The 22,737-nt window shown below is 37.1% G+C and overlaps 4 protein-coding genes across 9 annotated transcripts; 2 read left to right on the plus strand and 2 right to left on the minus strand.

Moving 5' to 3' along the window:
- Position 1: 1 nt before the first annotated feature.
- LOC133710892 (SEC12-like protein 2) lies at positions 2–3,328 on the minus strand. Its single transcript, XM_062137029.1, has 10 exons — positions 2,879–3,328; positions 2,710–2,804; positions 2,475–2,625; positions 2,272–2,363; positions 2,075–2,174; positions 1,634–1,700; positions 1,416–1,536; positions 1,075–1,191; positions 903–970; positions 2–367 (listed from the first exon to the last, which is right to left on the minus strand). The coding sequence occupies exons 1-10, from the start codon at positions 3,134–3,136 to the stop codon at positions 243–245; spliced, it is 1,194 nt and encodes a 397-aa protein (XP_061993013.1). The 5' UTR covers positions 3,137–3,328; the 3' UTR covers positions 2–242.
- A 171-nt stretch (positions 3,329–3,499) lies between these two features.
- Positions 3,500–13,162, minus strand: LOC133710890 (uncharacterized). Of its 3 annotated transcripts, none has more exons than XM_062137024.1 (26): positions 12,726–13,162; positions 12,222–12,334; positions 12,004–12,130; positions 11,521–11,619; positions 11,373–11,441; positions 11,145–11,279; positions 11,005–11,073; positions 10,674–10,729; positions 10,387–10,546; positions 9,592–9,756; positions 9,120–9,204; positions 8,598–8,831; positions 8,396–8,490; positions 8,154–8,196; positions 7,263–7,420; positions 6,712–6,822; positions 6,507–6,575; positions 6,259–6,402; positions 5,747–5,821; positions 5,481–5,657; positions 5,293–5,378; positions 5,051–5,105; positions 4,396–4,521; positions 4,119–4,232; positions 3,898–4,014; positions 3,500–3,826 (listed from the first exon to the last, which is right to left on the minus strand). In XM_062137024.1, the coding sequence occupies exons 1-26, from the start codon at positions 12,840–12,842 to the stop codon at positions 3,761–3,763; spliced, it is 2,865 nt and encodes a 954-aa protein (XP_061993008.1). In that variant the 5' UTR covers positions 12,843–13,162; the 3' UTR covers positions 3,500–3,760. The 3 variants fall into 3 exon arrangements, with proteins under 3 accessions (XP_061993008.1, XP_061993007.1, XP_061993009.1); XM_062137023.1 differs by having other exon boundaries at positions 9,592–9,759; XM_062137025.1 differs by lacking the exon at positions 12,726–13,162 and having other exon boundaries at positions 9,592–9,759; positions 12,004–12,122.
- A 513-nt stretch (positions 13,163–13,675) lies between these two features.
- Positions 13,676–20,590, plus strand: LOC133710996 (uncharacterized). 4 transcript variants are annotated; one of them, XR_009846997.1, is made up of 5 exons: positions 13,676–14,060; positions 17,890–18,174; positions 18,858–18,917; positions 19,048–19,248; positions 19,495–19,573. XR_009846997.1 is itself a non-coding variant. In XM_062137154.1 (5 exons), exons 1-4 carry the CDS (start codon positions 14,048–14,050, stop codon positions 19,569–19,571), a joined length of 351 nt encoding a protein of 116 aa, XP_061993138.1. In that variant the 5' UTR covers positions 13,676–14,047; the 3' UTR covers position 19,572; positions 19,877–20,590. The 4 variants fall into 4 exon arrangements, 2 of the variants coding, with proteins under 2 accessions (XP_061993138.1, XP_061993139.1); XM_062137154.1 differs by lacking the exon at positions 17,890–18,174 and adding an exon at positions 19,877–20,590 and having other exon boundaries at positions 19,495–19,572; XM_062137155.1 differs by lacking the exon at positions 17,890–18,174 and adding an exon at positions 19,880–20,590 and having other exon boundaries at positions 19,495–19,572.
- On the plus strand, positions 20,449–22,033 carry LOC133710995 (probable jasmonic acid carboxyl methyltransferase 2). Its single transcript, XM_062137153.1, has 3 exons — positions 20,449–20,590; positions 20,682–21,353; positions 21,465–22,033. The coding sequence occupies exons 1-3, from the start codon at positions 20,516–20,518 to the stop codon at positions 21,855–21,857; spliced, it is 1,140 nt and encodes a 379-aa protein (XP_061993137.1). The 5' UTR covers positions 20,449–20,515; the 3' UTR covers positions 21,858–22,033.
- The last annotated feature ends 704 nt before the right edge of the window (positions 22,034–22,737 follow it).

Here is a 22,737-nt window from a genome sequence, read left to right on the forward strand (position 1 = left end):
ATAAAAAAAGAATCACGATCATATAATATGAAAAAATATAGTCTTTTTTGTGATAAACTTAGGAAAAGAGATGACATAAACAATTCAAAGAGCTTCTGTTTATCATACTAAAAATGGGTTGGGCTCGAGTGAACCTAAACATCCCACCCCAGCTATTATCCTATAACAGGCTATCAAAACCACCACTGTATTGGTACAATGACGAGCACCCGAACTGTTCTTTCTGCAAATTTAAAGTCCTTTCAACGCCACGAGCTGTAAACTTTCTCCAATTCAGACTTCAACATTGTCCAGCTCTCAGGATCGTTTAGGAAATATGCGAGAATGGATACTAGGATAATGAGTATAACGACCCATAAGCTCACTCCTGCAACCAAAGCAACAGCATTATTGAACACTCAACTCATTAAAAGAAAGAAAACAAAGTTCAATAAAACACAAGTTGAAACGAGCAAATATAGCATCAACGGTCTATTAAATAGGCTTTTGTTTTTCTTTCAAGCATTATACTCCAATTCCTTTTTACTACTTTAAATTTAGTTTGACCAGCCCCAACCTGAAAACTATCACGAGAAGAAAACGCAAAAGTTCGAAATTGATCCTAATGTCATGGTTGACCAGCCTATGGGTTAAAGTTTTCAGAAGCATCCTATTAAGGGAGTGCAGCACAGTTTGACATCCAGGGAAAACTCACCTCGAACAGTGATGCTAATTCTATGATAGCCTAAGTTAAACTGATCTGGAATGGGTTACTTCTATCCTTGAGCCCCAACAGCCTGATGGGACCGCAACTATAGGTGGAAAACCACAACATATCTACCCTGTGAAGGGATGTCTAGCCATGGCCATGACAACTATGAAGTGATATGCAATAAAATCCCAAAATGATGGTAGGAACTTACCACTTTTCTTCACTTCCTCAAGTGTGGACACCCTTGCACTTGAGTCCATTGATGTGGAAGCCAAAACTCTGTATTTAAAAATTATATGCTTATTTAACACTTCATTGAAAGGAAAAAGAAATTCTGCATAATTACTACTAAAGAAGAAACATAATGTCGTTAGTTCTCACACCTTGAATCATGCGAGAAACTCAACGCAGTTACAAACCCACTGTGTGCTTTTGGGATGACTTTTTGAACCCGCAATCCGGCTGACTTTAGTATCAAAAGATCTCCAGCAGTTGTCCCGCTGCATTTTCATCGATAACAAGTGTCAGTATTCTATTTCCAGAAACAGATGATATATTTTTCTGAGGAACACAATCCAGTGAAGGGAATTGTGTCATGATATACTGCAGTTGGATGAACTAATTGGAAAACTGATCTCAAATCAACCCTATGCATTTGACACATCGTGTTGTACACCAACCATCTAAAAAAAACTGTTAATACAAGCATCCAAGATGAACAGACCATGCAAGGAGCTTTCCATCAGCCGAAACATCAAAGGCGGTGATGCCATCTCGAGTAATTCGCTTGGATCGAACCCTCCTCCATGTGGTTGTGTTCCATGTTACAATGATTCCATCTTTATCTACATTATAAATAGTTTGAAATGGTTAAATCATGAAAAAGTAATGTAGAACTCAGTATTTCAGAGAACGAAAGCTTCTTTCACACCAAAGGTTTACCTGCAAGATGTAGAACTTCAATCCCATTGTTCACTAGAGAAAATTTGCATGCACAAAATACCTCATCCTGCATATATTATGAATAGTCTCATAGTTAAAACCCAAATATAGAAGTCTTAGTCATTCAAAAACAAAAACGTGAAGATCCTCTAATTCATATGCTATGACAAGTTGTTAACAGTTTTTTTTTTGTCATAGTGACTCATGACAGCATAGGGATAGGTAATAGTGGTTTTTATTTTTTGATCAACGATTGAAAAAAAAAGAAAAAGAATCTAATATACCATGCAGTATATGTATATCCTTATATTAAAAGGAAAACAAAATAAATCTCCTTGAAAGAAAGCACCCATGTCACTTTACTATGTCAAAGATGCTTTGAATCACAAAGTTAAAATTCAGCCAGTTTTCTTGTTCGGAAAATTATCAGTAACTGCCCACCTTTTCCGTTGGTAAAGTAGCTACAACTGCAGCTGAAGTCACATCCCAGACTCTACCAGGGCCACTTTGTCCCAAGGAGACAAGAAATTTCCCGTCATGGCTGCAAGACAACCAAGCCAGATAATCATCATCAACAACACTGCATATGAAGGAGGTAGATATCTTTTTTTTTTGACTATGCCTCTGTAGTTACAAACCTGAAATCTAACTGCTTGACTGTTCTATGAGCTTGAGCTTGAGTGAACATAATTTCCATGCTGGGCCAGTTGAAAACCCTTAAATTGCCATCCTGTGAAGCACCAAATCACAACATTAAAGCTCCGTCCACGTCTAAAATAAGTGGAGTATGGTGTGAGACATGTTCACCCGTAAAACTACAAAGTGAAAAAATAGTCCTCACCTCGCCTCCGGTAGCAAGCACCGAACCTTCTTTGTTAAATGCCAGGGCTAACTGTTGCCCTACATCTTGCAATTGTTTAAGTAGTCTATCAGATTGCTTCACACTTGGCTTATGAGCTCCCTCCCTCAATTCTTTCTCCCATTCAAACCAACTGGATCAAATACAAGTGATGGTTGCAATTAGGAATGCACAAGCCAAATGCATTAAAATCAAGTTTGGAACTTGGATTAAGAACCTGCAGCTTTCAGGAAACGCACAAATCAGACCGTCAGCACCGGGATGAACCGCCATTCTGTAAGGCAAATCAGAGCCTAACCCGAGCTTAGCCACCTGAAAACCAAAGCACCGGAGCTAATTAAGCTGCACTCATCTCATTAATATCTAATTAACAATGGATCATTTACCGGCTCACGGGAGATACAAGTCGAGGCGGGATCGAACTGGATGAGGACGACGGCGTTTTTGACGCCGCTGTTGCCCTGGCCGCCACCGCCGGCCAATACTATATGGTTGGAATCGGGAACCGACTCGGTCCGAGTCTCGGTTTTCTGATCGTTGTTCTCCTCCTGCTCCGAGGAGGTGAGAGGGATGCCGTCGGGAACCCAACCGATGCCGTAGAAAGGGATGCCGTACTTTACGTGATTCAGAGCTTCTGCTTCCATTTGGATTCTTCAGATTTGATTTTGATTTCGATTTCGATTTCTGTGAAGAAGAAATCTTTGGGTTTTGCTGCTGCTGCTTCAAACGCAAAGAACCTTACAACTTGGTGCCCCTGTATGTTTCTTATATTGCATTTTGACCCCTGCCGTTACAGTTTCACCAACTTCAGTCCTTCTGTTCTATAATTCTTGTAATTTTAGTCCCTCTTCAATTTTTTGTTCTTGTTCTTGAAAACGGGAACGTGACTGGGAGGCTCAGCCTCAAATTACTAAGGTGAGCAGTCGATTTAGTTTCGAGATGAAGGAAGGAATAAAATTGCCGGCAGAGTTTTTAAAATGGAGGACAAGATGATTTTTCATTGCAAATGAGTAAAATCTATATAAAGCTTCATTTTAAAATGATTTTCATCCCACCCCAAGAGGGATCTTTTTGGATGTAATTTTCATCCCAACTTGAATGGATCCTTAGTCTAGGTAACCAAGCAACTGTAATTAGGAAGTTGCTCATCGGACTATGTATATACAGTAATTGATTAGAACCGGCGGAGAAGGGTCTCTCTGAGATGGCGCCATAAAAATGGTATGATACAAAAAACAAGATTCAGAAAAACTCTCGAAACAGCATTGTCACTGACGCTTCCTTTGGTAGAGCGAATAACCAACAAGCGCAGACATTAAAAATGTCCATAGTACCTGCAAAATTCAGACAGATAGATTAGCAGCAGCTCTACTAAAACTTACGACAGTAAACGTTTTGCAAGTACCGTATTGATTGTGTGCCACCGCTCAAGTCTTCTAATCCTTGACTGCATATCTTCGATAACCACGTCAACTGGAGAAACCTCCCTAATTGGTGAGGATTCCGAAGCTGAACTGCTGCCCTGTTTGTCACACCACCCGATGTTAGAAATGCAGGCATGCACTAAAACTTTTTAGTCTTAGATTGCCAACTACCAAGTGATCCATCAATTTTAAAACAAAATACCTGAGACTGAATGAACTCCACAAGTTCCTGCAATCTTGCAGCTTGCTGACTGTGAATTCCACCTGAGCCTCTTCCCAGTTCTGGTAATCTTTCCAGAACTATTTGAAGATAACTCTACACAACAAACAAATCAACTACTCAGTCAGAAGAAATTGAAGCAAAATAAAAGATCAAAGTGATCCCTTCACAAAAACAAGAAGCAGATCAAAGTGATTTGGCAACCAGAGCCAGAGCCAGCATGCACAGAGAAACACTGTAGTACAAGTAAAGGGAAAACCTTGGTAGTATATGAACCATCCAGTTTAAGCAATGACCCTGCAGCTGCCACGGCATCTTTATCAACCCCCTTGATTTGCAGGTAAGGGTTTGGAGCATCTTGTAGATGATCAACCTCAACCAAAATCTAAACAGGCAATCAAAATTTAATATGAATTAGATATTTTCAGCCTGAAAAACAAGAAGTCACTGACATTATAACTTCAATTAATCCAAAAAGGAAACCAGGAAAAGTTCTTGGATCACACAATGCCACGTAGGATAAGTCATCAAGTTAATCAAATGACAGAGCAAATCAACTGGGACAATCACATTTAGAAATTAAGGTGAATGAATCAGTATTTTTTTTCACATAAGTTAGAGACACACTATTAGCCACATAACTTAAATCAATACTAATTGCCGGCTTAGGAAAAAAAAAAAGGATTCGAGGTACATGATTGCATCTAAAAGCGCAGGCTATAAGTTATCACCAGTGAGCTCAAGTTGAGGACATATTTGAGGCATACAACAAAAGCAAGAAGTTTGCGATAACATTATACATTTTTCAAGAATTTGTGCTCAGGCAATTCACCTACTACATCATTATGTTCTTATCACAAGGAAAACACTTTCCAAAATGTAATGTGTACAAGAAAAACCAAGCTTTATCTGACCTTCCCATCTTGGTAGATGAAAGCAGATGCTTCAATATAAGCTACAGCTTGATACCTGACATCACAGAAAGATGCTTCAATTTTTCATTACTTGCTTATATAAATTGTTCGCTATAAGGTGAATCTCAAAAGAACTCATTCATCAAACGAGAAAATGAGTTCATCTAATAATGAATATGAAAATAATTAGACAATAATGGTGTAAAAATAAAAAACTTTTGTATGTCGAATTTGTTGCTTACCCAAGGTTAAGAAGTCCAGAAACTGTACTAATGCTAATATCAAAATCCACTTTAGGTTGGATGATGAAATTCCCTTCTCGTATAGGCTAAGCATACAAAAATGAATGGAATGTTCACTGTCGTTAAACGTGAGAGAACTGTATGTATTTACATTACAAAATCCGAATTAAAAAAGGTACATTACAAACCTCCCGTATCAGCAATGCAAATCTGCCCTCACATATTCTGACCCGAATGCAGTCACCCTCTGTTAACTGCTCATTGGTAGGAAGTCCAGGAAGTTTCAAGTATAAATCAATGAAATTCTGTACAGAGCTGCAGAACTTTACAGGATCCAGTATTTTTAAAATATCTTGATAAGCCACCTATTACCAAATGGAAATAGCATAACATGTTAGATGAAAATCATGTTTTATGATTACAAGGCAGAGACAAAACAATACTGTACTCTTACTTGCTTGTTACTCTTCAATAAAAACAATGAGCTCTCCGGAGAAAGTACAGGATCAAAGTCATTTCGAATTTTGAGCTGCATTTAGATAGCAGCAAATAAAATAAGTTTGGTGGGACTGCCATGGATCAGTTCCAATGTGCAAATTGGAAAGCATATGCTCACACACACGCATCATGATTTAATTGCCAAGAAGAATGGTCTCAAGATTTCACATTATGAGTCCAGCAACAATATTTTCCTTGGAAAAGCCATATAAATATACATATGTAGTTTTCTTCTCATATCAAATCAGTTATTTCACAGTTTCAAAAGTAATAGTTAAGCTCTGTTAGAACGGGATGAATTGCAAAATTTCTCCAACTCAAGCAATTGTAAAAATCTTAGCAATCTCTTTTTCTGTTTTCTTGGACACATCACAAATCAGTTCATCCATTTTTTTTTTTTTGGAAAATAAAAAATAAAAGCAACGCAACAAATGGATTACTTTCCTAAGAAGTTTGAAGGGTACTAACATGTGCATGAACCAGATGGGGTTCAATGAACTGTTGGAACATTGGAAACACTGTCATCATGATCTCATTCTGGGACATAAAACATCCCACTTTACTTTTATCCCTTTGAACTCTAGAAATGAGATGCGAATGAACACCTCCAACCTGATAGCCAAACGAAGGAGAACGAATACTTCATATCCAGTCTTTCTCATAAACACCTGAAACTGCTTAAAAACGCAGAGAATAGATAGCAGGGGTATACTTACAACAGCAATCCACAAGTCAAGTGATTTTCGGATATCTGGATGCAGAGCATAAACTCCTTCAAAAATGATCTGCTTGTACAAAAGACAAAATAAATTTCGCTTAGCTGATTGATTTCTTTAGTAGCAAAGCAGAGGCCAATAAGATATTATTACACAGGAAGCAAGCGAAGTTCTGGGAGCAATGTAAATATGTCTGATAACTGACCACTCCACAATCTTCAGAAACTTCAAGTTCCTTGAACCCACTCCGAGCACCAGTTTCCAAATCAAACATGGGTACTTTTGTCCTTTGACCACTCCTTATGTCATTAATGTTCTGCAAATGGTAATGTAAGAATATTAAGTAATGCAACAGCAAAGCAGCCATTAAGCACAGAGTATTACCTAAAATTAGAGTCCTGAATATTGATATTAGTGAAATCATATATTTATTTGGTTTGTAGTTTGACTGAGCAAAAGCCAAAAGGACATTTGGCAATTTGGCACAATTTAGCAAAAAAAAGAAATGTAAATTTACCTTCAAGAAGTTCTGAGAATCATATGAGGTCAATTTTACATATATACTCAGAAAAATCAAATTTGAGGGGCACATGGGACACCATTTTTTATGTATTTTTCTTTGTTACATTGAATTGGCTTGCATAGCCTATATGATTGAACTGCCTGGCCATCTCATATAGTTTAAATTTAAAACTCAGAAAATATACAAAGTACAAAACTCGTCAAAAAATAACCTAGACAATATCAAAGCCTTACTTTTGAAAGTAAAGATAGATCGAGCGAGCTGAAGTCATCGTACTTGAAATCCTTTACTTGTTCAGATTTGTAATATCTTTCAAGGGAAACAACTTCACAGCCAACTATATTGGCCATTTTATGAGCCAAACTAGTCTTTCCAGAACCACTTGGACCCCCTACAAGAACAATATCAGCAACATAAGAACATACTTCAAGCTCAAATAATTTCAGTCCAAAGGCCATAATATAAGGTAGGGGGTCAACAATCATTTAAACCAAAATCAAGCCATACATATGACAAAACAAAACAATTGCACATATATCCATGAATGCATACTTAAGTGGAGTCACTACAAATGGGTATATGACTATTTGTAGATAGCTTATTTGAGGTCAGAAATGCATATAATCTATAGCTTTGGTCACAGCTCAAACAAAGTAAGCTAAAGAGAAATAGTTGATAACACGGACAAGGCACATTATATCTCTCTTTTTTGCCTTACCATTTTTTCTCATATAACTTCACATATCATGATCATCATAAAACCATCATATCCGCGTGCAAAAACAGAAGATACATGATGTTTCGAGTTAAAATCACACAACTGTATCCGGTTTAATCTGCTCATATTCTGCAGATAATTAGCACAACTTGAAATCTTTTTTGAGGAGAAACAAAGAAGCACAAGTTGAAATTCAGCCCAGGCAGATACTTCAACTAAGCTGTTGAAAAGAAGATTGCTATATACAACTTAGCACATTGTAGATAAAGACTAGAAAAGACAACCATGTGTTTTTTCAACTGAATTCACAGACTTCAATAAGCATAACTAGAAATATAGGCCATAGCTGACAAGAAAAAAATACAAAACATGAAAGAGGGAGAGAGTCAGCTGAAGACTGTATTACCAATTCCAACTATAACCGGAAAACCTTTATTCTCCAACAGTGCCTGCAAAAAAAATGCACAAAAATGCATGTAGATAAACATACTAAAAAGTTATTTAATTTTTTAGTACTTCTATCAATATAATCAAATACACTTTCTTCAATAAATATCTTGAACTATAAGTTTTTATAATGGGAGTCGCCAAAGCTATATAACAACAAAAAGAAAAGGAAAAAATACCTTATTAACTTAAACCGCTTACCTGTATCGCTTGCACAGCAAGAAGCAATCCCCTATCTAAGTCATATGAATCAGGCATTGGAGCCAATTTCATGCCATCCCTGAAAGAGGAAGGATCTGTGGTTGCTTTATGAGAGCGGTCTAGACTCATTCAGTAACAGCACATTCAGGATATAACTACTTATGGAAGAAAAGACGTACACCCCTAAGTCAGAGCGACTTACCTATGGCTGAGCTATCAGCTTGGGAAGGATCTGATGAGATGAAATGCCAGGTGGCCACTAAAGGATCCATCGTAGATTTTGTTGGAGATCTAGTCCATGGCTGAGATAGATCCTCGAGCCTAGTAACAAGATTTGGAGGAACACGGATTGGTTTTGGTGCAACAATCATTCTGTCCTGATTACTGGTCACAGGCGTATTTGACAAAAGAGGTGGTGTATTAAGGCGAGGTACGCCTGCAAGAGAATCGAAAATCATGTACACAATTTAATTACATACTTTTATATAAGTAACACATATATCAAAAGAGAGAGACAGAGAGAGCGAGACATGCGTTGCGTTCTATTTGCATCAGATAATTAATCAAAAAACACCAGACGGTGCTGTATGGTTCAGAGGAATTCCAAGGACAGAAAACTCTAATTCTGACCAAAGCTTAAGGAAAGAACTTGGGATTTTAGTGCTTGAGACCAAAAACACATAGGTAAAGATCAAAAGAAAGAAAATTTTGTCTAGATTCCAACCTTTGCTCTCAAGAATCATTTCCAGATATGATTTAGTGATCCAAGGCTCACTGATACCCATCTTCAATGCTTCTGTTCCAACTGTCTACACAAATAAAACATGAAAGCCTTAGTTATGAACAAATGACAAGCCATTCAGATTCCAAAACCTACATTTCCTAGGAGAACCAAAACAAGTTTGGAAAGATCTTATTCCAAAACCTATATTTGTAAAGATAATTCTTGTTCTATATTCTATACTCATCCACACAGAATTTTGTTTGTTATTATGTGTTTATTTCCCCCAAGGGTCCCCCAAATCCTTCCTTTTTGTACAACCATTTTCATTACTTAATACTAGTAGATTTAGATTGGAAAAAAAAGGTGAAACCCTCGTATTAGCAACATATCAGTTGGACAAACCCTATGCTGAAGGAAAAAAAAATGGCATGTAAAAGCTATAACCACTCTAGTAAAAATACAGAGTTCATACTTTTCTATTTGTGCCCCTCAGCACCATGAATGTCTCACCAAGACTATCAATGGTTTCAAGGGACAATGAAACATTGCCATTATTGACTGATTTAGATGCTCTTTTGTAGCTAACAACCACAGCGTATCCCAAAGCCAGTAATCCGCCTAGAGTCATCCTTCCAACCTGCTTCCAAAATTAAAGACAAGAAAATAGGTAAGAGTTACTAAACATCAAGAAATCTTACATAATTATCACATAAAAAGTAAGCCTTTACACAAATTTCATATATAAACATGCATCTCCTGTAACGTGCAACCCATTAAACGAAATAAAAATAAGGAATAAAAGTTTGCACTGATCAACGCCACATGTAGAAGGTTTCATAAGTCATTGTTTCACATAAAGAACACAGAGGGAACCTGCAGAATGCAAGTCAGTAAGTCATATGGCTCTAAGGTCTAATTTGAACATGCCAACGTGCTATGAAGCACATTCAGAAGTTTCATATCAGATATTTGTGCCTCAAGTTTGTATCATCTCTTTCTTTTATGATTATACCCTATTAGGATTATCAATACCCTTTTATTTTAACAGTAGTATAAAACATTTTTCCGACTAAATTAGCATTCAATTATAAAGAGTGAGAAGTGAAGCTCTCATGCAGAGTAGTTGAACATATTTAAAGAGGCAGGCTATCAGGTGGCCCTGATTATTACTCATAGCTGATCAGAAGGGTTGCAAAAGAACCATTTCTCAAGCATGTAGAATATTACAATGTCTTTACCAGAGTCAATCTACAAAAATACTTCTTACCTCAAACTCTGCTTTTGGCCTGATAATGAAATTTTTGTCAACAATCCTCTGGTCCCCAAGTGACAGATAATATCTTATACCAGATTGACGCACCTTGATCCAATCATTTATCCGTGCTTCTTCACTTGCCGAAGGAGGCCTAAGATACATCTCAATAAAACTGAAAAAGAAACAAATTAGGCCCACTTTCATCTGCAGTATAACTCAAGAATTTACTATATTTCTTTAGTTCTATTTAATCATAAGAGATGTAAGATAGATAAAATTACATCTGCCACAAGACTCACTTATCTATTTGAGCAACATTTTCTTGAAAGGCACTAGCAAAATGTCCCTCTGCTGCCTGTAACAAAATTTTGAAAGTTCAGCTAAACTAGTGACACACATGAGAGGATGAATAATACGCTATCTAGACTGAAAGTTTCATGAAAAAGCTATAAGCTGTAAAGGAAGAACAATATTGCAATTGACAGCTGAAGGGCTTAGAAAATCTTGAATCGGTTATTAGTACCCACCAATGATAAAGCTAACATAGCAACGTAAATGAGGAAAGCACAATTCCAATGCATGACTATAAGATAAATATCCATTGACAATAAACATGGAACACATGCAGACCTCACTCCGACATTTCAGCTTGTAGATTGCCTCCCTAAATGATGAGACAAAGCTGTTGTTAATCCTAATCTGCAAAATTTAGGAAAAGCAATAAGAATTAGCAGAAAAATATCAACAGTCAGGAGCAGTCAAACACCAACCTGTGCATGATGAAGGTCTGGTTCGATGTGCTTCCTAAACAATGGGAAAATGCTGTCAATAAGGTAATCCAGTGAACAAGAATCTCCAATATCATATCGAACTTTGGAAAGAAGGCTGAAATGGACACCACCAACCTGATGAAAATACATACCAAATATCATGTCAAACTTCTGGTAACCAATATTTTTACCAAGTCTAAAAAAAAAAAAAAAAAAAAAAAAAATTACCACTGCAACTCGAATATCCAGCAAAGAGCGTAATTTTGCATGCAAAGCATAGGTGCCATCAACTATTACCTACAAAGAAAGTGGAGATATGAACTTAAAGGTCAAGGTATATAAAACGAACTATATGCAAACTGTTTTACATTCTTACCACTCCAGATGAAGCACTCTGTATTGTTGTTGAACCAACGCGTTTCTTTTCTTGATAGTCAAAAACTGGAGCCAATGTATCTTCACCCTTTGCCAAATCCTATCAGCATAAAAGCCTGATACTAAGTCCATAGATATAATAAGAACAATCCTTACAGATTAAAATGATCATTATTGCTAATGATCACAACGTACAAATGCAATGATGTGATCGCTCAGCAGACAAGTGGGTTTGAACATAACAAATCAGCCCAGATTTGACATGAGAAATAATATATACTAGTAAAATTTGCTCTTATTATCAAAACGGTTTATCTGCTAGTGAAATTTCATGGTCAAATATGTTAGTATCTGAGCAGTTAAAACCATTCAAAAAATGCTACGTAGTTGTTTATATCTATCCAAATTGTTCAGGCATGAAGCATGATTAGATACAAGCAGAGTAAAATGAAACAGAACCAAAAGCCAATAAATGGATGCAAACCTCAAGATTTCGGACCAGCATATCAAAATCTATTGAACCGAGATCATTTCCTTCATCAATCCCATCACGATAGTTCTCCATTGACACAACAGTACAACCAATAACAGATGCCACCTTTTCTGCTAAGCTTCAGAGGACATCAAAAATTATAATAAGATTAACAATTGAACAAACAGAAGCAGCAAATGCTTTTAGTCTGGAGAAAACTATACACCTACCTTGTTTTACCAGAACCACTTGGACCACCAATGCCAACTGTAACAAGGCCCTCTTTTTTCTCTCTAAGCTCTTGGATAGATTTTACCAACAAATAATACCCGCGATCAAAAGACTGCACATTTCAACCCCAAAGCATTGTTAAGATGAAATCAAATAAGAATACAGATAAGAAGAACAATTACTAAAATAAATGTTAGTATCCACATTTCCTTGGATGAACATTATTCAGAAATGAACAGATAAAACAATTGCATCCACATTTCCTCAAAAACCCAATATCAAAATCCAGTCAGTTCCACAATTCTTACTTCCTACGCCATAAAGCACCCAAATTGCAAGCAGCAAATGGAAACCACAGCACGAAAAACATCCCACTAATCCCAATTCCAAGCAAAACCCAATACTCAAAACTCAAAAATGAAGCTAACAAACACAGAAAGATACAATCTTGACGAGTACAAAGAGCCCAATAAAGCAATAAAGATAGGAGCTTTGATTAGTACCACATGGAGAGGAAGTGATTGGAGAATAGAGGAAGACGAAGACGAAGTGGAGGGTTGCTGTTGGAAATAGTCTCGCCCTCCTTCTTGGAAAACTCGCTGCACAACTTCATCATCCATTTCTGGGTTCACACAGAAATTGAATGAATTTCAATCCCTCACCCAATAGTACTAGCTCTGCTTCACCTACCTATCTTTCTTTGGTTTGTTGCTTGGATTGTTGGGTTTTGCTTTGTGAGAGAGTGAGAGGAATCTCTCTCTGCTCCGATTAAAGAAGAGAGAGAGAGAGAAGGAGAGAGAGAATCTTTAATTTTGTTGTTAAAGATGTGATTTTTAATATTCACCCACTGAATATTTCTGATGTGGATGAGTCTGGTTTGATTTAGCTTTGCTTCTGTTTGCACACTTCCCTATGCTTTCCCCTCCCGCTTGTTTTCTTTCCATCTAATTTTCTCAATTTTGTAGGACGGCTTCTAGGAAATTAAAATTAAAAATTCCCTTCTTTTTTTCTTTTTTGCTGGCACAATGCTAATGTTTTCCTTTTTTCGTCTAAAGAAATGAAATTTATTGCAGTTTTGGAGTTAGGACCAAGGTGACCCATGAATCATAGGGTGGAGAGATCCCACTTTGCAACTTATTTTCTCTCCAAAAGTGTTTGGTACCTTTTGCATGAATTGATTGTTTGGTGGGTTACAAACTCCCTAAACAAGTTTATTGGTTGTGAAGTTATAGAGTAAATGTATATACATATACATATATCAATACATCAAGTAAATTTAAATTGATATAAAGGTAGACTTGTTTGATATAAAGATAGAGTAGCCCAAAATTAGTCTATCAATGAACGAAGTCAATCTACCTCTAAATCGAACTACTCTATTTGATACATCAATATATTATATAGACGAACATTTCTTAATTTAGGTTACACTTATAATAATGCTAGGCAAAAGTTAGAACCTAATGTCTTTCTGGAGCTCAATGAAATAGTTGAACTTTCTATCATTTTGGATTGCATAAAGCTTGTTTTTTTTTTTTTTTTGGGTAAAGATCGCATAAAGCTGGGATTAAGGCCTTGCCACAATTTTGCAAGCAAGGGAACGTCTAAAAAGTATCCGGCTTGAAACTGAGAGCTTTAGTTTTCAAATGACCCTAAAATATCCCCACTCCAGAAAAACTAGTGTTACAATTCAACAAACAGTCAAATACCGGGAGAAGAGTCTTGAAACGGGAACAAGTACCAAGACTACTCTGTCCTGATCTTTCCTCTGATTCTCTATTCTCTCAACCTCCAGAGGCCAGAGCTCTATGGGGACACGAAGAACATGATGCTTCAAAGTATGTTGATTTTATATTTCTCATTATAATTTGTTTAATTCATGTTCTGGATTGTGGAATTTACTTTAAGATTTTGAACCTGAAAAACTCTAAATGCAATATCAATCCATTACTTTTTTTAGGGTATCATATTGTTTCTTTTTTTCTGGATTCATACCTTATACCAGAAACCACAGATGGCTTAGAGGCCTTTTGATCAATTAGAATTCCCAGTTCTTCGACCATTATGGGAATGCTAAAGAAATGATTAGTACTTTCTTTCATACAGTAATGCAATGCACCATTGAAACTACAATAAGTGATACAATTACACTAATGTTAGATTCTCAACCAATATGAAGAACAAGTACCAAGTACAGAATAATATTAATATAATTACAAACCACCTTCAATCTTATATTACAACCTTCCAAATATTTACACCAAAAAGCACACCTTTCAAACATAACAAACCACATATAGTACACTGCAATGGACAACATAATGAAATGAGAACGTTCCATTTACAACCTCAGTATTGTAAACAAGCCATTCATTTCCCTGTGATAACCACAAGAAGCCTATCTTTCAGTTTGTCAAGAAACTGGAAATAGGCGTGTCTCCATGACCTCTATATCACTATACTACCAAAAACAGCCCAAAATCCCACAATGAATCCCAACTCTGTACTTACGTAGAACCATATCTTTCCAGACCCATCTTCATCTTCTTTAGGGTTTCGATCCTCATTATTGGATGTTGAGCATGGGTTTGGCAATGGAGGTCCACAAAGTCCTGAGTTCCCTTCATATAGGGTTGGGTCAATGAAGGTATGGAATTGGTTGGCTGTTGGAATTGGCCCAGATCGACAAGTTGTTGTATGACAAGTTTAAGTTGCTCAATGGAGTCATAGAAGTCATGCTTACAGGAATGGGGCCCCAAAGATGATTAATCGATAGGTCAAGAGTTTCCAACTGCTGTAAGCTTCCAAAGCCTTGTGGTATCTTTCCTGTCAATTGCTTCCTAGATAAACTCAAGCTACCCAAGTACGAGAGATTTGTTATCTCCTCCGGTATTTCTCCTGGTAAGTTGTTGCTTGACAGGTCAATGCTGTTTATGAGAGGCAAGAGCTTATTGTTATATTCATATCCTAATCTTTTCATCCTCAAGTCCATATGCTCAAGATCAAAATACCGCACACCCGTAAATGAGGGTAGTGCCTTGAGCAAGTAGCCCCGATGTTTCATTTGTTCCAAATTACCATGGCATCTAGGGATGGATCGGAGCCTGATAATATGTTTTGAGAAAGGTTTAAAACCTGAACATAGGAGAGGCTGCATATTTGCTGAGGAATATTTCCAGTGAACATGTTGGCTCCGAGAAGTAAATATGAGGATGAACGTTCTCCGATCCATGTTGGTATGGCCCCTGAAAATTTATTTCCTCCAAGATCAAATGGAAGCAGGAATTCTATCATTGAAAGATCTAGGAGATACAGATTTGACATCTGCTGGCCAATGTTTAAGGGAATTGGTCCAGAAAATCTGTTGCTAGCCAAAGCAAGGTACATTACATTTGGGCAAACAAGAAGAGAACCGTCCAAGGAGTTGTTGGAGTTGTTGTTCAAATTGACGGATGCCCCTTCAACAAAATTTATCGAGTGAGCAAGCTGTCCTCTTAGTTGGTTATTGGAGAGATCCACATTCAACCACCAAGAAGGATGTGATGGAATTCCCCAAAACCAAACCGGTATTGTATATGAAATTCCCACATTGGAGAGAGTTATTTCTTGGAGGACACCCTGATTTCTGAGCCATGCTGAACATGCAGGATTCATCATTTTGCAGTCACTGATAGATAGAGCAAATAGATTGAAGGGAGGAATCCACTCATGATTGATGTCAAAAACCAAAGAGTTATTTTTAGAAGATGAAAAATCACTTAATGCAGAGAGATTGTGAAGATGAATTTCAGATATGATGCCTTCCCATGAACTACCCCTGAGATCTAATGATTTTAACTGTGTTAGTTGTCCAATACTTTCTGGAATTGTGCCATTCATCATGTTGAAGGAAAGGTCCAAGACCTGCAAATGTGACAAATTTCCTATTGTGACCGGAAGAAGACCAGAGAGTGAAGTTTCTGATCTAAGACTTTTCAAATATTTGAGGGATCCCAAGGAATCAGGCAGAAACCCATTGACAATATTTAAACTGACATCTAACTCTTTTAAGCTGCCATTACTGCATCTGGACAAAGCTTCAACAAATTCCTGTATTTCCATACTCATGGAATTAGATGATAGGTCTAAAGTCTGCAGGCTGCAATGGTTAGTTTCCCATGCAGTTTCCGGAATGGAGCCAGTAACTTCAGAACTAGAGAGATCTACTTTCACAAGGGTACGGACATTGAAAAGCCATTGAGGCAATGAAGAGTTGAAGTTGTTGGCTGAGAGGTCTAAGACCAAAAGTGATGTAATATTTACATATGGAAGTGATTGAGGAAGGTGATGAATTTCACAGGCAGGCAAGTGCAACTCTAACAGTGAAGGGAGCATATTAACAGCATGTAGCCAATTAGTTGTTTCCTTGCTAAGGTTCAGGCATCCCAAACCAAGGTATTGCAAGGAAGAGAGACTAGAGACCCAATTTAGATCTGAAACCCATAGATTCATGGGATAGGAACATGTTGTGAGATCAAGATGGAGCAAGTTTGACAGAATTCCAAGTTGAGGAGGAACCATTCCCGAAAAATATGAGAGGGAAAGGTCAAGGTAGCTCAATTTCTTGAGTGAGTCTATGAAACTTGGGACAGGAGTTCCATTGAAATTTTTGTCACTGAGGTCCAAGTAATTCAAGTTTGATAGATTCCCAAGATGAAGAGGGACCGTTCCCCCAAAGAATGAAATAGAGAGGTCATGCAAGGTGCCTTAACTTCTTGAGTGAACCTATGAAACTTGGAATGGTAGTTCCCCTGAAATTGTTGTAACTAAGGTCCAAGTAATTCAAGTTTGATAGATTCCTAAGATGAAGAGGGACCATTCCCCCAAATAATGAAACAGATCGAGAGGTCAAGGTACCTTAACTTCTCAAATGAACCTATGAAACTTGGGATGGTAGTTCCACAGAAATTGTTGTATAACTAAGGTCCAAGTAATTCAAGTATGTTAAATTAAGCAGAGAAGGATCTAACTCACCACCTGAGCATATGCCCACATAGAATCAGTTGCTGCTGTAGGGAAATTTGATGAAATTTGCCATCCGCCTAAGAAATTTGATGATTGGCGTTATCTTTCTTTTTTCCTTTCATAATTTTTTAATCAAGGTTAGGGGGATTTGAACTCTGAATCTCTATCAGCTTTTGCTTGAGAAACCAAACGCTTAGTTGCAGAGGAGGGGGCGCACATAGGCTAGGCAAGGCAATGCATATGCCATTGAAAAATATGTAACATACAATTGATCAGCAATGGCAGCTTTACATCGTCATCAACAATTCTAAACTTCTAACACAAACTATGATCTTGGAAATTCGTCACACCTATCTGGCTCCCTGGCTATTTGGTGGAAGGCTTTAATTTTGTTTACTGATAACCAGGTTGTATTTTTTATTGAAGAATATAAGTTGTATATTCAAGCACTTCCTTACTGATTTACAATTCTGCTCTTATAGAGCTCCTACCATAATTTTCCTACCAATATTACAGTTGGGAAGTTTACATACACATCTTTGTCAAAGCCTTGATATCACTACAAAACTCTTAAAGCTATAAAATTTTGTTTAGAGATTTATCAACAATTGTTTTGATATTGTTATAACTCTCATTTTCATTCCATTTGGCAATGCGGTGCAGAACTCTCTCTCTCTCTCGTCCTCCTCCTCTTTCAAGGGTTCTTTCAATGAGAGTACCCTCTCTAGTCTCTACATTCCTTCTCTCTTTCCTCTTCACAACGCAAGTCAAATTCTTTTGGTCGAAAAATCGATGCAGAACCTGATACTCTTATGCGAATCGATTTTTTTGACATGAATCTTCCCCTTTCAACAAAACTTCCGATGGAGATTTGCACACCATGTCTAAGGTCTTGAGCCAAGCCGACATTCAGGCTCCATCTCATGCCCATCCAACCAATTTCTTAAGGTTCATAACTTGAGATCTCTCCTCTCTGTTTATTATTTAGATATGGGTTATCATGTCTTTGTGGGTTTGAGAAATGAATTGTCTTTTCTTGAATTCAATTTCTACATTTTTAAATTTCTGTTATTTTTAGATTTTATACGGTCTGGGTTTTTACTCTTCGTATTAGTTGCTGTATTATGGTTTTGTCTCTTCAAAAAATATGTTTCTTTTTTGAAGAGTATGCTTTTGTAGGTTCACTCAATTCTGTTGTATAGATATATTTGGCATTGGAAAATTGTGTCAAATCTGGGCTTACATGCTCAGTAGGTTTCTCTTATATCAATATTTTGAGCTCTTGAATGATTTATATATGAAAGGCAGAAGCTTTTGTTAATGATTGTAGCTTGAGTACAGAACATATATATACTGATGAGTAACTGACTTGTGTTGCTTTTGAGTTTACAATTGGCAGTAGTTTTATCAGTTTGCTCAAGTAATTGCAAGATTTTCATTTCTTTTTTATTATTCAGTTATATTGAAATTAATCTGTTGATTTTGTAACTACTGAAAATGCTATTTTGAAAGTGGAAAAAAGAATTATCAAATTAAATTTCTAAGTAGGTGTCGGTTTAACAACCTTGATGTTTGTATTTCTTTTCATAATAGGATCGATGACTTACGAAGGAACTGGTTTGTTTTTGTAGGTTGGTCTGGCCTATTGCTCTTTCCTTGTGCCTATTTCGCTTTACGGGGTTCATTTACAGGTACAACAACAGTCTCTTGGAAGAATTTCTTCCATTAAAGTGTGGGTGGTTAGATTGTGGTTTTACTCCAATTCAGTTTTGCTGATATATGAGATATAAGTACTGTATGATCTTTCTTTGTATGCGGTAGGTTCAGCAGGTCAGAGACATAGACAAGCTGGGTTTTATGGGTCTGTTTCAAGAAGAGCTTGTGTTGATAGAAGACTGGTACATTTTCAGATGAGACCGGTGGGAATTGGTGGAGGGTTGTCACTTGCGACAAGAAAACCAATCATACCAATCGCGGGGTCTAGTCAAATGCAGTGCTTATGTAATATGTGCTTCTGCTTTGGTTAGTTTGTTACTGCATTTTCTCATTTTCTGTTTCATCTCTTTTTGAAAATGCTTTTTACTTCTTAAGTAGGATTGTTGATTGGGTTCAATATCTCCTGGAATTAGTCATACCTTTTACAAATTGTACTGATGCTCATTCTGGTGCAACTCTAGTTGTATTGCAATAAACATGCTACATATGGACTAGCTTTGCCTTGATTTTGTATTACATTTTTTTCTCTTGATTTTGCTACTCTTTTTGCAGAATGCCAGATGTGCTACAGCACTACAAACCAAATCTGTTACACACCAGGCTCCAACATTCACAAGTCTTCCTCGTAAGGCAAGTATACTTAATTTTTTTTTTTTTTTAACATGAGCATTTACTTAATTGCATATCTGGTGGCATTGAAAAAGCTGGTGTTCTAAACGTTAGAGAACAGAATTTATTTATTGTCTTATTTATTCTGAAGTTGATAGTCCTTTAAATTTCCTTTAGTGCAAGAAGCATGCACACTCTTGTGAAACCATAGTTTTTATACCCTCAGATATTGTTTGTGCATTAGTCCCAGAAGCATCCATACTCTGTGAAACCATAGTGATTATTTCTATCCTAGTAAGCTGACTTGCCCATTTGCCGCTTGCAGCAGGAGAACGAGCATTTTGCAGTTCGGTGATGGACCAAGAGAGATGATATATTGTTCTTTTAGATGAAAGAAAAGTCTGTTGTAGAGTGTTTTAGAATAATTTGTATTTAAATATTTAAATATATATTTTTTTAAATGGAATATATGTAGTCACCAAAGATTGTATTAGTGGTAGGAAGTATCTGTGGGACCCATAATGACAGTCACCAAAAAGTTGATAGTGGGTTCCTACTTCCTAGGGTATTTGTCACGCCAGCAAGGGAAACTATTAACAATAATGGTGGCTGGACCGTGTCTATTGGTGTTATACACCAATGATTGGTCCCCAATGACCCAACTCACACCATTTCTGATGGTGTCTAAAAGGCCACATTTGTGGCAGTGAATGTAGTATGGACAACTTTGTCAAGATCATAGAGCTGCACTTTGTCAAGATTGGTGTACTACAGCTCACGTAACAAAAACGACGACTCAAGTGGTGGTTGGGGATTCCTAGCTTGCAGCCTTATCATTAAAATATAGACATTGCAATTAAACAATATTGGGCTGCTACTAACGGTATGAAGTTTATAAAATCTCAACCTCGAACTACTCCTGTAGAGCCTGGATACATCGATCGCCTGACAAAGTTGGAGAGATATGGAGGTGACGCAAATACTTCACATGAACAACGGAGATGACGAGACTAGTTATGCCAAAAACTCTACAGTTCAGGTTCTCATCGATGGATCAATCGGCTTTCTTTCTTTTATCTCCTGACATTAATATTGTTTTCCATTAATGTGTTACTGTTAATTTTCTGTAGAGAAAAACATTATCTATAGTCAAGCCGATCATTGAGGAAGCAGTGCTAGAACTCTTGGGAGACAATATCATGGCAATAGAGAGCATGGGAATAGCAGATTTGGGTTGCTCATCCGGACCCAACACCTTACTACTCATCTCGCAGATCATGGATGCCATACATGCTAAACCTAGCAAAGTTACAGAGCTTAGAGTGTTTCTAAATGACCTCTTTAGCAACGACTTCAACTCCATCTTCATGTCACTCCCATCATTCTACAACAAACTGAAACAAGACTATGATAATAGTCGTCATCCCGATCAGCATGTCATAAATCCGTTGATTTCTGCTGTGCCCGGTTCGTTTTACGGTCCATTGTTTCCCAGAAAGAGCGTGCACTTTGTTCATTCTTCTTTTAGTCTTCACTGGCTCTCTCAGGTGCCCGATGGCCTAAACAACAAAGGAAATATATACATTTCTAAGAGCAGCCCGCAATGCGTATTAGACGCATACTCCATGCAGTTTCAGAAAGACTTTTCGGTTTTTCTGAGATCTAGGGCGCAAGAAATAGTCGAGGGAGGACGAATGGTGTTGTCCTTCATGGGCAGGCCATCCTCTGACCCAACAGCTGATCAGGGCACTTTCTACCAGTTCGAGCTCTTAGCCCACGCATTAATGGACACGGTGTCCAAGGTAAGACTCGATCATTTTATCCATTGCTTCGATCTTCTTGCATGCTTCGCAGAAAAATATTTCTACATCCATCACTACCTAACTATCAATTGTTATTTTCTATTGTTCCAGGGTCTTATAAAAGAGGAAATGGTTAATTCCTTCAACATGCCCTACTATACTTCATGTGCAGAGGAATTGAATTTGGTGTTACAAAAAGAAGGGTCTTTCATCAAGGACCGCCTTGAAGCATTCGAAGTGAATTGGGATACTGGTGCTGCTGATCTCGATCACAACATGCCTAACGGTGCATTTGACCATGATCAAACAATAACAAGCAGTGGGCAGCGAGTGGCCAATAGCATAAGAGTCGTGGCCGAGTCAATGCTCGAATCTCATTTTGGAAAAGAGATAATGGATGAGGTGTTTAAGAAATATACAGAGCTCGTTAGCAAGCACTTATCAAATAGTACTACTAGACCCAAGTATACAGTTTTGGTCACCTCACTCATTCGAAAGATTTGAATTTTCCTCTTCTTTTATTCAGAATTTATTACATTGTATCCATTCAGAGAAGACGCCACCATCACATTTCCTTTCTATCCTTCTCAAGTTCTCATTCTTTAATGTGTGTATACTGTATAATTGCTTCTTGTTGCATCATTGCGTTCAATAACATAGTACTCATATTAGTTTCTAAATCGTGTAAAGGATCAAATAATTGTCGTTCTTCTGTAGCATCTAAATATTCACCTTTAACATTTTTTTCATTTTCTCAAACAATTAGGAAACCGTGACAGGGTACATATATATGGATTCGACCTCAAGAATTATATAGGGCTAAATGCCCTTACTAAGTAGTATATAACTATAGATTGAGTGTCTTGCTAATATAGGAAAACTAATTGTAGTTATATATGGTATATGATGTGTAATCCTAAATAGAATAATCAGTTTTTGATGTTTAGAAATCAGGTCATGCATGTGTGAGGGGAGACGTGTTGAAGTAAGATCGAAGTCTAAGATATATATAATGCCAATTATATATGTGAATAAATGAATAATGTTGAGAATATATAGATTTCACATGGAAAAAATGAGGCTTTGTTTATGGGTTTATAAATGTTTGGGCCACTCCATTTATTGCCAATTGGTTTTGGATATAAGCCTCAGATTGCTTTAACATGGTATTAGAGTCAGGTGAACCTCAATATTTGCTAAATTCTACGTGAATAAGACTTGCTCTCTGCATTGAGAGAAGCACGAGATCACATAGAATAAAATGGCGTAGTCTAGAACTTATGAAATGTTTGTGTAAATATTTTTGTCTTCTCTTCTATTGTTGGCTTGTTGCAGGGTCGTGTTGAAGGGGAAAAAGGTTGATTCCTTCAACCTTCCCTACTAT

The sequence above is a fragment of the Rosa rugosa genome, chromosome 5, assembly GCF_958449725.1.
Source record: "Rosa rugosa chromosome 5, drRosRugo1.1, whole genome shotgun sequence".
NCBI classification, from domain to species: domain Eukaryota; kingdom Viridiplantae; phylum Streptophyta; class Magnoliopsida; order Rosales; family Rosaceae; genus Rosa; species Rosa rugosa.

Excerpts from the sequence above, each read along its gene's own strand:
- LOC133710892 (XM_062137029.1), bottom strand. The coding sequence starts at position 3,136 with ATGGAAGCAGAAGCTCTGAATCACGTAAAGTACGGCATCCCTTTCTAC. Across the intron at positions 1,701-2,074 it reads CTACTTTACCAACGGAAAAG|GATGAGGTATTTTGTGCATG; the intron begins GTGGGCAGTTAC and ends TAATATATGCAG. Across the intron at positions 1,537-1,633 it reads TGAAGTTCTACATCTTGCAG|ATAAAGATGGAATCATTGTA; the intron begins GTAAACCTTTGG and ends TTTATAATGTAG.
- LOC133710890 (XM_062137023.1), bottom strand. The coding sequence starts at position 12,842 with ATGGATGATGAAGTTGTGCAGCGAGTTTTCCAAGAAGGAGGGCGAGAC. Across the intron at positions 8,832-9,119 it reads AATGATTCTTGAGAGCAAAG|GCGTACCTCGCCTTAATACA; the intron begins GTTGGAATCTAG and ends ATTCTCTTGCAG. Across the intron at positions 5,106-5,292 it reads TCTGGACTTCTTAACCTTGG|GTATCAAGCTGTAGCTTATA; the intron begins GTAAGCAACAAA and ends CTGTGATGTCAG.
- LOC133710996 (XM_062137154.1), top strand. Across the intron at positions 18,918-19,047 it reads TTTACGGGGTTCATTTACAG|GTTCAGCAGGTCAGAGACAT; the intron begins GTACAACAACAG and ends TGTATGCGGTAG. Across the intron at positions 19,249-19,494 it reads TAATATGTGCTTCTGCTTTG|AATGCCAGATGTGCTACAGC; the intron begins GTTAGTTTGTTA and ends CTCTTTTTGCAG.
- LOC133710995 (XM_062137153.1), top strand. The coding sequence starts at position 20,516 with ATGGAGGTGACGCAAATACTTCACATGAACAACGGAGATGACGAGACT. Across the intron at positions 20,591-20,681 it reads CCAAAAACTCTACAGTTCAG|AGAAAAACATTATCTATAGT; the intron begins GTTCTCATCGAT and ends AATTTTCTGTAG. Across the intron at positions 21,354-21,464 it reads TAATGGACACGGTGTCCAAG|GGTCTTATAAAAGAGGAAAT; the intron begins GTAAGACTCGAT and ends CTATTGTTCCAG.